The sequence below is a fragment of the Equus przewalskii genome, chromosome 13 (assembly GCF_037783145.1).
Source record: "Equus przewalskii isolate Varuska chromosome 13, EquPr2, whole genome shotgun sequence".
Lineage (NCBI taxonomy): Eukaryota > Metazoa > Chordata > Mammalia > Perissodactyla > Equidae > Equus > Equus przewalskii.
Window position 1 is genome coordinate 65,961,632 of NC_091843.1, and position 14,669 is coordinate 65,976,300.

Consider the following 14,669-nt stretch of genomic DNA (forward strand, 5'->3'; position numbering starts at 1 on the left):
GAGGTTACATGGAAAGGGGTTTGCTAGAAACTCCCAGTCAATCCTGTGGACATGACAAAGCAACTACTACAAAGAGGGGGAAGTGTTCTGACCCCTTTTATTACCTCCCTGGGGTTTCACAGTGAATCATAGAATGGGTTATCTCACTGGAAGTAGGTTCAGTGGGAAAGCTTCTCTCTATTATTTACTAGAAATATTACACCAGCAGGCAACTATGAGTTTTCTCACAGGAATTTGGCACCTATTACATGTCTTTTCCGTGGTATAGCTGCCTGTTATTTATCTTATGAAAAGGGGGTACCCTGGTCTTATGGCATCTTACTTAAGAACAATAGACCCTTGTCCTGATTTGCTAATCTCATTTGGTTCCTCAGAGAAAGGAAAAAATTTTTTATTATATGATCACTGTGAGGGGAACACATAGTCTCATACATAGAGTATTTGATGGAAAATTTCCCAGATGAGATGATTACATGATTAAAAGTGCACAGCACAGTGCCAGGTGCACAGTAAGAACTCAATCTCAATAAATATTAACCAAAAAAGAACCAAATGAGGTACTACATAGTTCAGCACTCAATTACATGGCAGATGCATGCTCTGTAAGAAGAGAGAGAACGGGGATGGCTACAAGAGACAAAGAAGACTTCACGGAGGAAGAGGAATTGGAGTTGGACCTTGAAAGACGGCTAGAATATGAATGGGAGGAGAAGAGATGGGATGGCATGAACTGTGAGGGAAACTTGAGCAGAGGCAGAGAAAGAATGAGTGGTATGTACCTGGGACACTGAGGATTATTAATGAAATTTGATAGAAATGGTGGGGCCAGGTTATAGAGCGGATTGGGAATCAGCAGAAGAGCCTTCATTGGATATTTTGGCGTGTTCATGAGGCTATCAGTCTGGGCCCATTTGGGAGATAGAAATCACACAGTGCATTACTCAGGATTCTCTAGAGAAAACAGAACCAACAGGATGTTATATATACAGAGAGAGATTGTAAGGAGTTGGCTCACACAACTGTGGTGGCTGGCAAGTCCAAATCCTGCAGGACAGACCTGCTGGCTGAAGACCCAGGGGACAGGTAATGTTGCGGCTGGGCTCTGGAGGCAGAATCCCTTCTTCCTCTGGAAGACCTCAGGCTTTTTCTTTTGAGATCTTCAACTGATTGGATGAGGCCCACCCACATTACGGAGAATCTACTTTTCTCGAAGTATACAGATTTAAATGTTGATCACATCTGAAAAATCTCTTCACAGAAACATCTAGAATGGTGTTTGACCAAACATCTAGGCACCATAGCCTAGCCAAATTGACACATAAAGTTGACCATTATACACAATAATTCAAACAGAGGAAGTTTAATATAAAGAGCTATTAACCAACGATAGGAAAGTAATTATAAAGATAAGAAAAAAACTCTAAAAGGTATTTTAAGGCAAAGAGAGAGAGTACCAAGGAAGCACAAATTTGAAAGTAGAGGTTCAGACATCACTGGAGAAGATTAGTTGCAGGCACTGGATGATGGAGGATTTTGCTGGGTTGCCTGGGCCAGAGCTGGTCCACAGTCTCTGGATAAACAGAAACAACCGGCTGGGGCTCAGGTGAGCCAAGGCTGCTGGACAGGTATCATTGAGTCAAGAGTACTGAGGGTGTCAGGGTGCTGCTGCAAGCGGAAGGCCCAGAGAGCACAGGCTCTGCACTGGAACATCTGCAGAAGCCAATGTCCACAATGTAGGCAAGCCAAGGCTGATGCTTGGGTACACAAGGGAGTCAGGTGCATAGAGGGTGCTGGGGTGCCACTGTGCATGCTGCTGGAACTGGTTGCCGGAAAGGCCTACCTCGGTAAGAACCTAATGTATTTTGGGATACCTCTTAGGCCTGGTGGGGAGCGGGGGGCCAGTTTCCCAAATGTCTAACCCTACAAGGCTGAGGCAAGGGTATGCAGAGCAGAAACCTGGGCTGGAGCACAGGCCTCACATCTGAGCCTCCTCACTATGCCACCACTGCCCAAATTGAGAGCTGGAGGACCTTCAGGGAAGCTGCATCCTACCAGCACTGGACGAAACCTCTAGGGCTGGGGAGCTGAGAAAAATACATCAGCCTCCAGGCTCCTTTGGAACTATCCACAGCAATCAGGAAGAAGAACCCTTCCTCCTGCAACATCTCTCCAGTGCTTTGTACTGGCAAACGAAAAATATTTGAAAGTCCCAGATCCATTTTCAAAATCAGGCAATAAAGGACGCATTAGGAACTGAGAGGCAATAAATTGGCAGTTGGCACCATGGGCAGTGCCATGGATGCAAACCTTGGGTGGGCGATATCAGATGGTTTGGGTTACATTGTCAAGATTGCACTGGCATCAAGAAGCTCAGCCAGGAGGCTGCTGCAGTGATATGGGCAGGAGATGCCAAGGCCTTGGACAAAAGTGTGTCAGTAGGAATGAAATAGAAGTGTGGGGTGAGCTATTTCAAAGGAAAAACAGAATTCTTACTCCAGGTTCTCACTCTGCCTTAGTCCATTCAGGTTGCGTAACAAAAATACCATGGACTTGGTGGCTTAAATCACAAACATTTATTTCTCACAGTTCTGGAGACTGAAAGTCCAAGATCAAGGCTCCAGCAGATTCAGCGTCTGGTGCAGATCTGCATCCTGGTTCATAGATGGCTGTCTTTTCTATGTGTCCTCATGAGGCAGAAGGCACAATGGAGCTGTCTGGAGTCTCTTTTATAAGAGCACTAATCCCATTCATGAAGGCTCTGCCCTCATGACCTAATCACCTCCCAAGGGCCCCACCTCTTAGTACCATCACATTGAGGGTTAAGATCTCAACATACGAATTTGGAGGGAACAAAAACATTAAATTCATAACACATCCCAATTTTTCAAGAGTGAAAAAGTGAGGGATCTGCAAAAAGATTAGAGAAAGAGAGCCACTCTTCCTCTACTCAGAAATGCTGAGTAGGCCATTGTTGTGTGTAGACAAACATCTGAATCCACTGACAACCGGGTCACTCCTTTCATAATGAGAGTCAGAGCGGGGGGCAGAACGGGCCAGGCAAAGGACCATGAGTAATAATGGACACACTGGGTTTAGAAAATTCCAGGGGCCTAAGAACATGACCAGAAAAGGGACTGAGGAATTGTTGTCAAGAATGAGAGAAGCTGGAGACCAAGAAATCAGTCTGAGGCTAAAGCCGTGTAGGGCCTTCGTGCCCAAGACAATGTTTGGCAGAAGGTACAGATACACTCCATAAGCGTTAGTGGAGGGAAGGGTGGGAGAGTGGGTGTAAGGAGAGGGAAATTCTTTAAAACCTAGGATGTGAATGCAGCAGGGGCAGGGTTTGGCAACAGTTGGAAGGCAGTCTCTCAGGATGTGATCACAGAAGGATGGAGAGCCAGTGCTAAGAGCCTGGTTCTCAGCAGCAGTCAGCCTCCACCTGTGGCTGTGAGAGATTCTCAGTCCAAGTGTAACCAGAGGCAAGCACTGAACCCTCCAAATCTCTGTGCAAATGGTAGAGAGGATTAAATGAGCTCTGTCACCTGAATGACTGGAATCCAGGCACAGGAGCCAACCACTGAGATCATCACAACTGCCTTCCAAGATGCGACAGTGATGTTGCCCAGACTTCCTCCCCTCTCTGCCTTCTCCCTCCATCGCAGCCCTAGCCTGGCCCAGCCCAGCCTAGCCCCCCTGCCAGTTACACCCATCGCTGGGTCTGGAGCAGGAGATTTTCTTACCCAGCTTCCCTGAGTTTAGCGATGCTTCATTTGCACCTAAACTGAAAGTGGACCCCAGATCTGGGAAAGAAGGGACCTTCATTGTACAGCTGTTGTGTGCCAAACACTTTGCACAGATGATCTCTTCTCATCCTCACAAAGACAGGCGCTGTTACCCCATTTTACAAGTGCGGACACTGAGATTCCAAGAAATTAAGTCCTTCCCCTTGTCCATGCAGCCTGTAATTCTTGGAGGAAAAAAAAGACACATATAGGAACTTACTTTAAATAGTTACCCTGTCACACATATTAATGCTTCTTTGTTAACTAATTTTCTAAGTTCTTACTCTTCATTTTCATCAAAGTTCTACGTAATAATGAAAGCTAACATGTATATCACTTATGAAATGCAGGCAGTGTTCCAAACACTTTACACATATATTAACTCAATGCTTTATAACAACTCTAGTTTACAGACAAGGAAACTGAGGCACAGAGATAAGTAACTTGCCCAAGGTCGTGTTAGTGACCTAATAAGTGGTGCAGTGAGGATTCAAACCCAGCTCGTCTGGCTCCAGAATCCATCTACAAACCAACCATACCCTGAGTTCAGAGGGAGACCTCACAGGACATTCAGTTGCAGAGCTTAAGATGTAGAATGTCTTGATTTTATAGTTAACCTGGTAATTTTTTGACAACTTTGAACAAGGTCATGACTATGACTCAGAGTTACTACTTCACAGTCTTTGTGTTGTAATGAAAGCATTGGGTGGTAGTTGTTATCCTCTAAGAGACAGTTTAGGAGCCAAGGAAAATGGTGAAACGTAAGACATGTGAATGAGGCCAGAAGTGCTTCTTCCAAGAGAGAAGAGCCTGGGCAGCCTGGACCCCAGCATCATGAGCATCCCTCTACTTGGCTAACTTTCCAGCAGGAAGCCTGTCTGTCTGGGTGCAGTGTAGTCTAATGGTCTGTGTGCAGATGAACTCCTTCAGCCCCCAAAGCCACCCCTGTTTCCTGGAGCCTGGAGTCTTCCTGGTGCCAGGAAACAGCATGGAGCTGCCAGCACGTATTTATCACTCCTAAAAAATGGTTCGCCACTCCAGGCAAACTGAAAAGAAAAGCACAAAACGCTGAGTCTGTATCCAGTTGCCTCTGCAGATGTTGCTGGGATGCTGAAATCTACACCACTGGTATTTCAAATACCAGCAGGGTCACCCATGGTGGACAGGTTTCAGCAGAGCTTCCAGACTAAGACAACAGGGAGGAAGGACCTGGCCACCCACTTCCAAAGTAATTGGCCATGAAAACCCTATGAATAGTAGCAGAAGGTTGTCTGATGTAGTGCTGGAAAGTGAGAGGATGGTGCAAAAAGACCAGGCAGGGTTCCACCCTGCTGTACACAGGATCTCTAGGAGTCAGAATCAACCCAACAGGACTAACAACAACAAACCTCTGCTGATGTCACAAGTAAGCCAGGCAGCGTTTCAAAAGCAGGGGCAGACTAGAGAGGTGCTGCAACTTTGGGGCCAATGAAATTGTCATCATCTCAATTTCTTCATAAAAACAAAAAGAGAAATATTAAATTCACTAAACTTTTACAGGGAACCCAGTACCACCCACAAACAAGGGTCTGACATGCATGCTCACTTTCTATTCTCTGTTCTTTGTCCATCCTTTCTTGCCTACCTGGAGAGAAAAAAGGAAAGCATAAATAAACAAATACATGCATGTATGTAATAATCTTAAGTCTTCTATTTAATCACAGGACAATGACAGCAAAGGTCACGACAGTGAAAACACTCTTGTGTCTTCTCCTCCTTCTTGCCTTTGCAGGCTTTGCTGCTTTGTGATCCTACCAGCTAGGATGGGGACAGAGTTCATCATCTCATAGCTATCAATGAGTGGTGGTTTTCAGTCACCAGTGGGGAGAGGGTGCCTCCAAACTGCTGCCTAGAGATAAAGGGCTCTCGGCATCATTAATACAGCTCCAAGAGACACTCATTCTTCATTTTTGCTTCAACTTGCTAGCTTTAAATATAGCACTCTAGATGTGTATTTCATGTACCCTTTCATGTGGTAAGTTGCTTTAGGACATGCTTTCTTTCCTTCTAAATTTATCTTGGCTCTGTTTTCCCCACTGAGAATTAGCTCTTTTTCATTGCTAAGGATGGCTTTTTCCTCCTTCTTAGTTTGTGAAGTTTCATGGTTGTGCCTTCGGATAAAATAAAACCTGTTGGTATAGTGTCCCAGCCTTTTCTCTTCTCTTAGACAAAGGAGCCTAGCAATAGCAATAGAAAATTTCTAGCATGTTCAAACCAAAATTTTGACCAAAGCAAGGAACTCATGAATATCTGCAGGTAATTTTACTTTACCAGAGAGCCCAAGTTTTAGACGGGCACAAATGTCCTTCTCTGTATTTTTCTTTATAGAAATAATTTAATTTAGAAGTGGATTCACCCTGGGTTGGGTTTTAGTCATTATTATTGTGTACTATTTCCCTTTTCTGAACACTCTGACCTTTGGTATTATTGCTATAGAAACCTTATTTTCATGCTAGGCAATGTCAACATTATCCAAGGCCGTCTGGCATAAACAGCCCAAGTTCCTTTATTCTCTGTCGATAGCTTCTGGACCTCACTAAACAATTCCTTGGTAAATCCCTTCAGCATCCCTGCTATTTTAATCAATCCTGCACACATGAAGCAGCTGGATCTCTGAGTTGGCTCAGGAATAGAAAATTGGAGCTAGAGCCTTTCCATGACTTTCCAGGAGAATATAAAGTCGTGGGGAAGCCAGAGTCTTAAAGAAATCTTATTGTTTCTAGCAGCGACATAAGTGAGACTTTTGGCAGAGCCAAATGGAAAGAATCAAATAAAACCCATTTAAGAATTATTGCCAAACTGAGGGATTGAGTTTTGCTTAGGGGAAGAGTGAAAACCCCAGGGCATGGCAGTAAGATAGAAAAGGGATTCTGGTTGTCCTTTATCTCTAGAAAACATTTCATTGGCGAATATGGAGCCACAGTCCAAGCAGCATTAGGATTAGACTGAATGGAGAACCTTTTCCAATCCCTGCATCTCCACGAGAGTGGAGCTTTATGGTGCTTGGGCTCGTGAAACCGAGGAAAAAGAGTAAGATGAGTAAGCACAGCTGCAAGAGCACCCACACCTGCTCCACAGGCTCTGCAGCCATGGTTTTCTCACAGCTGCTCCCAGGACCACAGCAGGCTCATAATCACGGGCAATGAGGCAGCAGCTGAGATGAGTAAAAATGGAATCTGGGCCATGATAGAGGACATGTAAGAGACAGTAGCCCTCGTTTTTAATCTAGTCCATTCACCAATCATTCATTCTTCTCACACAGCTGTAACTTGAGCAGAGGGCAAAGAGCCTCATAAGGGACTTCAAGCACTATTCTTGGTTGTGTGTCATATGCCATATGCGTGTACTCCTTTGTATTCTCCTATAGCAAAGAATGTGGGAGAACACTGGTAGTTCCAGAGTGACCTAATAATGCTGATACTGAGAGACCAACATATTATATCATCTTATCTGCATAACAGGCCCAAAGGAAAGCAGATCCAGCATGTACTTGCTCTTAGCAAATGAATACATCTGTCACTTGCCAATAGAATAAAATCCCCAGGCTTTATTTATGTTTCCCCATTTCTTTTGTAGTTTAAGACGCTCCTGGGAAAATGATATAAATAATAAGCCACTCTTTATAGGCATGCAAAGTCTTTATCCTTATTAAAGCAAATAAAAATATACTCTTCTGATTTCTAATGTCATATTATTGGTCATATACAATTATTATAAGATGTGCTACCTTCCTTATATTTACTAAAACAGATCAAAATTCTGGATTTCTGCCTCTATTCCAGGAAAGCTGGTGGCTTCAGGAAATACTCTGTCTCCTAAAATGTTGGCTATTACAGCCTTCAACTGCTGACTCTAGGAGCCAGCAATCTCCCAAGTTGCAGTGGCCCAGGAAGCCAGACATGCGAGAGAAGTAGTGTGGAAGACAGAGCCAAAAACCAGTGCCTAAGTTCTATCTCTGTCTATGTAATCTTAAGACATCTCATTAAAACTCAGTTTCTTCCTCTAGAAAATGGGGATAACATCAGCTTCTTACTTCATAGAGTAGTTGTGAAGAATAAAAAAGACAGAGTCCGTAAAAATGTTTTATAAACTAAAACTGTAAAGTGCCATACATCTATGAGAGGTTACTTTCAGTTGAAGAATATCTTTATATCCATCCACCCGTGAGTTGCAAGAAATTTTCTGCATATGGGCATAGAGAGTCCATAGTTTTCATCAGTACCTCAAAGGAATTCATTAGCTAGAATTGATTAAGAACCTCTGGACTAGATGGTGTTCCACATCTTCAGTCATTAGAAATATGCAAATTAAAACCACTAGGAGATACCGCTACACAGCCAGTAGGACGGCTATTATTAAAACAAGAATCACAGAGTATTGGTGAGGGTGTGGAGAATCTGGAACGCTCATACACTGCTGGTGGGAATGTAAAATGGTACAGCCACTTTGGAAAACAGTTTGGCAGTTTCTTATAAAGTTAAAGATAAACTTACCATATGGCCCAGCAATTTCACTTTTAGTAATCTACCAAAGAGAATGAAAACAGTTGTCCACACAAAGACCTGTACACAAATTTTCATAGAAGCATTATTAAAAATAGCCCAAAACTGGAAAGAAAAATCTCCATCAACTTCTGAATGGATAACTAAATTAGGCACACCCGTATAATAGAATAAAGTTCAGCAATAAAAAGGATGCTACAACATGGATGAAACTTGAAAACATTACACTAAGTGAAAGAAGGCCACATAGTGTGTGATTCAACTTGTATGAAATGTCCAGAATTGGCAACTTTATAGGGACAGAAAACAGCTCTGTGATTGCCTGTAATTGGAGAGGCGAAAGTGGCAGCTGACTGCAAACAGACTCAAAGAAAATTTGGAGGTTGGCGGAAAAGTTCGAAAACTGGATTGTGGCAATCGTTTCACAGCTTTATAAATTTACTAAAAGTCACTGAATTATATATGTACAATGAGTGACTTTATGGTATGTAAGTTATACCTCAGTGTAGCTGTTTTTAGAAAAGACATGAATAATGGACAGGGTGTTTTGAGATATAATTGTAAAATAAATATAAATAAAATATTTACCTGTAAAATAATTTTAGTCTTGCATACATGTCATAATATTTTAAACTACTATCATTTAAAGAAAAATGTTCTTTATTCTCTCTATCCTGTAGTTTCCTGATCTGCAAAATAGAGAAGATAAAAGTAACTACCTTGCGGACATTTGTGAAGATAAACCAATTAATAGATATAAAGAATTTAGAAAAAGGGCCTGACACACCACAAGCATGGGATACATGTTAATTATAAACGCTGACTGGAGATCTCATGTCACTACCAACCACATATATTTTGTAATATCAGTTTCTTTTGATGTTCTTTTTTGCTGATAGGAAAAAATGGGTATTAATAATTAATGATACTTTCCCAAATCGGCATAAATAAGATGCATATTAACAGAGGCAATTCAAAACGGTTATGGAAAAGTATCGTAGTGGGAAATATGGAGTTTGGTGGAATATATCATGGAGAACATAATCTATGAAAACTCATTTTGACTTTAGTTTCATTTCAGAACAATCAATTTAAAAAAATAGCTATGGGCCTCCTTTCCACTCTCATTTTCTCCCTTGTCTGCTTAGTTGCGGCACCCATGCTGAACCTATTTCTTATCAATTACAGGACGAAGGAAAAAGCCTGCCTCTGGAGGTGGTAAAATTAGAAGGTGCAGAAGTTGGCATCGATCACAGCTTGGGAAAACCATTTGTGTTTAACTGTGTGCCTCAGTCTGGAAAGAGAACTTTTTGCCTCTGTGCAACCTCAAACCAAGAAATGAAAAGGTGGCTCGTTAACATTTTACCAGTTTCACTTTGGGTAGGGGAATGCTTTTTCAACAACAGGCTTACAGACTCTTGGGACTGGAAGTAGGGAAGGGAAAAGCAAACGCATAGCACAAGTCAATAAACTGTCTTTTTCTTAGGTATGAGAAGTTTGGTTCTTCACTATTCCCCCAGCTTTTTTCTAACAGAACTTCTAAAGAACAGAACCTTCTCCTAACCCATTTATTTTATATCTCCACATTTTCTAAAAAAGCTCAATGCTCTAGCCTCCCAAAAAAAGTTACCAGATTTATATATTTTAAGCTAATTGGATGGATAGTCCCAGGTATAAAAATAACGTAGTAGAGTTACCATTTAGCACACCACAGTGAGATGAGCAAAATAAATAATAATAATGGAGCTTTGTGGGCAAGGAATCGAGCTGACGTTTTGTAAGCATGCAACCCAAGTGGAGGGGGGAAGTGTGCAGGCATTCTAAGAGGGTAGCCTGCAAACTCCCAGCATTCAGCGACTTCTGATCATTATTCAATGTATCACCCTGAGGGAACAGAGATCATTGGTCAATCCAGTGAGTCTACTGAAAACTGTTGTGTAAGTAACTGCTCATTTAGGGTGAGGGATGACATTGAGTGGCTGCGAGACACACAATGACAAAAAGGTAATGGGTCTATAGCATTGAGTGTCAGTGGCATATCTCTTTAAGAGGATTTGGACTCAGCTCCAGTTTTCAAGAGAGGCCTGGGTCTGAAACCTCTTAGGCAAACAATATACTGTTCTATTTGTGGAACATTATGTATTCAAATGCATGTTGCTTAAAGGACAAACAGAGAAATATGATAATAGTGGCTTGATTGTATTTCAATTCATGGACAAAATATTTATTGGATAGCTAATATGTCTAAGACACTGTTTTGAATTCTCTGCGAGCCATTAGATTGATTAAGCGCCAATTCTTGCCTTCGAAAAAGCTTTAAGCCAAGAAGATAGGTCATTTATTCCAATATTTTTAATGCAAAATGGAAATCAAGAAGTGCTATAGAAGAAGACAGAGTGGCACAGGAGTTGAGAGTAGGGAGAGAAGGTCTCTGGATGTGGGATGATGGCGGAGTTTATGAAAGGTGTGGTATAGGATCAGATAAGCAAACCAAAGAAGAAAGGGAACAGAAGAGGGCAGAGGGAATAAGTCAAGCTTTGGGGAGAAGAGCAAGCAGTATGTTTGATTGAATGTCAGGGGATTTAAAAGAAAACGGAAGAAGATTGACAAGATGGGGTGTGGTAGATAGGCTGGTACCTGGCTAAGGAGACAAGACTAAGAAAATCCAGTGCTCAAGCAGCAGCACTAATGGTGCTCTAAAGGTCGCCACTATGTTCAAAGAACACTTGGGGACAGGCTCAAGACAGTGACTATTTACCAGTCTTTCCCTATTTTAATAGCCAGTGTCTTACTGTTAATATACCAATTATCATCAGCCCTGCTGGTGTTAATAAATTCACATACCTGGGTAAAATAAAAAGTGAACGAATTTTCTTTTAGGCGCTAATTAAACTATAGTAAAGGAGGAGAATGAGAATAATTTACTTTAAATATGCCCAATGGGAGTGGGTTTTTGCCACCTAGTAATGTCAATTTTGTAAGAATGTGTCGCCCTTCAACCTTGAACTTAGAGCAGTGAAATATATCTGAGCCTCAGGACTGTTCTGTCTGAACGACGGGTTTTAGGGAGAACAGGCCCCTCCGTGTGACACTTACCCAGCCCCTTAAGGAGAGCGCCGCTCATTTTACTGTCTTTCAGATGGCTTGAGGCAATGGACAAAGCAGCGCATCCTGTCCGCCAGGTAAGTTGTCCTTGATATTTATCCCTCCCTTCATTCTGCTTTTCTCCTCAGAGGTAGAAAGGACCAAGTTAGATGTCATGCAGTCTGCCCTGGGACTTCTCAGATCTGCTCTCAAAGCTGAGAAAGAGGATTTTAAGTCAACAGGGTTTCCCACTCAGATTCCAGGGGGAGGATTGCTTTCCTGCTGTTCTTTTTACTTTCAGGGGTTTGTATGACATTTCTCTCAGTGAGCTCGGTGGGTAGTCACAAACCGGGATGGAATTTGTTCCACACGGAGCAGTCCGGTTGTTCCCCGTGAAGTTAAATCACTGCTTCTGTTTTCTTTGCACTCCCTCAGTACAAGCTCTCAGGGACATCGGGATAGTGCTGTCGGCCGAGCAGCTTATTAGAAAATGAATGTCTCATGTTCAGAAATGCAGTGCTTTACGTTCATATCCTTGTTCCAGAGATGTATTAGGCCAAATTTCACCAATTCTGCCTATTCACGATTCCTAGCCTTGAAGCAATATATTTTTTAATTGAGACTTGTCCTATAAACTGATAGATAACTTCATAACATCAACACATGAGCCATAACTTCAGCCCCCAAGGCATCTGATACCCTCTTTCTGAGCCAGTGCTATGACCTGGCTTGGCACGCGGTGTGGGATGGGGGTGGGGAGGCGGGGAGGGTTGCTTTAATACTCACTTGTTTCATTTTTATGCTTTGGATATGATTTCTAATAAGGTTATAGATTTCCTTTTAAACATGTTCATTTCCTCTCCAAATAGCATACAAGCAAGAGGTATTTGCTATCAATTATCTTCTGTACATGTTTTGATTCTTGTACATTCAGGAAAATTGGATTTTTGAGCTGAAATGTACTGCCCTGTGCCTTGTAACTGTCCTTTCAGAACAGTCCCTGGATCATCTTATGACAAACAGCAGGACTTGTGTTTCATTTTACCTGGAACACAACGCTCAATGCACTCATCCATCTCTCCAGTGCGTCATCCTAATGAGCCTTGATATTTTTAAGAGGGATCTATTCTGCTAATGCACTCAGAGTATCTGCAGCAGAGTGTAAAAGGAACACCCAAACTCCCAGCAGGCTCCCACTTCACAGCACAACATACAGTCAGCTCTGCATTCTGAAATCTTTGGCACTGTCTTGTTAAAACTAAAGAGCAAAAATGAAACCAAATAAAGAAGAGAAACTGGCCAACACCCAGCAGGGCGTTCTGATAAAGAGATGAAGCACCATGCTCGCTGCCTCAGGTCAAGTTCCCAGGAAAAGCCTGCCTCTCAGGGCTGTGCACCGAAGGCTGCTCTCCAGAGTAGAGGATCTTGATTTATCATGGGTCTTCCACATCACTGACCGTGAGAGCCTAAGGCTGGATCTAGCCTGGGGCATTTAACTTGTTCCTTTGCATAAATGGGAGTTCTAGACAAAGTAAAGCATGAACCAGGGGCTGCTATTAGTCACAGTGGATACACCAGGAACAGGGCTAGGAGGACAATCCCAATGGTGAGTGAAATAGCACATCAGGGCCTGTACATATAGACAGAGCCATTAAAAATAGCTTTTGCTGAGGTGCCCATTTTCATTTCCTTTCTATACATCTCTCATATTCTTTTGACTTCCTCACATAGAACAGAAGCCAAAGAGAAGGGATGTCAGTGGACATGAAAAGAGAGAAGTTCTCTATGGCTAATGGATAAAGTCAGGATTTCAGGCTAGTTGCTCAAGTACTCACATTGCCTCAGCAATAGAATCTCTTAGGGCAGCGGCTTCTTTGAAGTCAAACAGCCTTGGTGCTGATGCCATCAGTTCTGGGAGTCGATGACCACTGGCAAAGGATGACTGCTCAGATGATCCCTTTGTGCCACACCTGCAGAACCATGTCTGGGAAGACGTTACACTGCACAACAGTAGCCTCCCACCCCTGGCCATCAAGAACCCAGAGTGCCTGGGCCTTCTGCACCAACTAGACAGAAGCACGGACATGTGGGTCCAGCACTATTGCATTCTGAAGGATGGCTGCCTTTACTTCTATTCTAGCATTCGCTCCACCCAGGCCTCAGGTATGGACTCAACTTTCACTTGGAATAATAGTAATTACAATAATGACAGTAATGACATCTTAGCTTTATGGAGACTTTACCAAGCCTTGAGCTGTGTGCATTGCTTAAATTAGTTCATTTAGCCTCCAGAGAAGAGGTATTATTATTATTCCCATTTTACAGATAAGAAAACTGGCTGGAAAGTCTACATAATTTGACAAGGTCACTGTAGTAAGCAACAAAGCTGAGATCTGAACACAGCCAAGCTAACTCCAGAGCCTATACGCTTAACCCCATGCTTTTCCAGGCAGTAAAAGCAAAAGATAAACTCCTTCATTCTCTCAGTCATTGATGACATTCAGAGTCAATGCCAATAGTTTTCTTGGGTAGTGACTCCACCCTTTTCTCGTAGTATCCCTAATCTTGGACAAGTGAGTAACAAAAAGAACTGTCAATTAACTGTCAATTTTTCTTCAGCAAGTTACTTAGCTTCCTAAAACTTAGTTTCCTCATTTATAAAATGGAAATAGCTATCTATTTCACGGGACTATTGTGAAGATTAAATGAGATAATTGCCATTGAAGTGACAAGCTTTATATGAATATAGAAATCTTAATATAAATCTCTCTCTCTAAAAACCTCTCCCTATATAAAATGTATGTATATAAGATATAAATGTATGTATATCTTATATACATACATTTTATTATATATTTATTAAATTATATATATTAAAAGCTATATATACAAAATAAGTATATAAACAATATAATTTAGTAATAAAATAATTGTGCCTGATTTTTACAAGAAAGATTGTTTAGCCCCCTTGTAATTTTTGACACAAGAGATTATCGGTAGTTTATTTGCAGCTGGACTTTTTCCCAAATGAAGAATCTTTAAATTATTAGCAGTAGTGGGGGCTGGCCCCGTGGCTAAGTGGTTAAGTTCGCGTCCTCTGCTTCCACAGCCCAGGATTTTGCCAGTTCGGACCCTGGGCGTGGACCTAGCACCGCTCATCGAGTCCCACACAGCAGAGCCAGAAGGACCTACAACTCTGTACTGGGGGGCTTTGGGGAGAAGAAGAAAAAAAAGAAAAGACTGGCAACAGATGTTAGCTCAG

The 14,669-nt window shown here is 42.1% G+C and overlaps 2 protein-coding genes and 1 long non-coding RNA gene across 3 annotated transcripts in view; 1 reads left to right on the top strand and 2 right to left on the bottom strand.

The window, feature by feature from the left end:
- The window catches only part of LOC103567424 (uncharacterized), a 61,230-nt gene that overhangs the window by 38,324 nt on the left and 8,237 nt on the right, over positions 1–14,669 (top strand). Inside the window, exons 3-5 of the mRNA XM_008544082.2 lie at positions 9,512–9,669; positions 11,463–11,505; positions 13,384–13,570. Coding sequence (XP_008542304.2) covers positions 9,512–9,669; positions 11,463–11,505; positions 13,384–13,570 — 388 coding nt within the window. The remainder of the gene's footprint in view (positions 1–9,511; positions 9,670–11,462; positions 11,506–13,383; positions 13,571–14,669) is intronic.
- On the bottom strand, positions 2,559–11,557 carry LOC139075342 (uncharacterized). The gene is made up of 6 exons (XR_011525654.1): positions 11,420–11,557; positions 8,912–9,012; positions 8,315–8,383; positions 5,368–5,406; positions 5,171–5,273; positions 2,559–3,967 (listed from the first exon to the last, which is right to left on the bottom strand). It is a non-coding gene; the product is annotated as an uncharacterized lncRNA (long non-coding RNA).
- The window catches only part of MACIR (macrophage immunometabolism regulator), a 169,392-nt gene continuing 167,965 nt past the window's right edge, over positions 13,243–14,669 (bottom strand). The window contains exon 5 of the mRNA XM_070571319.1: positions 13,243–13,377. The gene's annotated coding sequence lies outside the window, so the exon portion shown is untranslated. The remainder of the gene's footprint in view (positions 13,378–14,669) is intronic.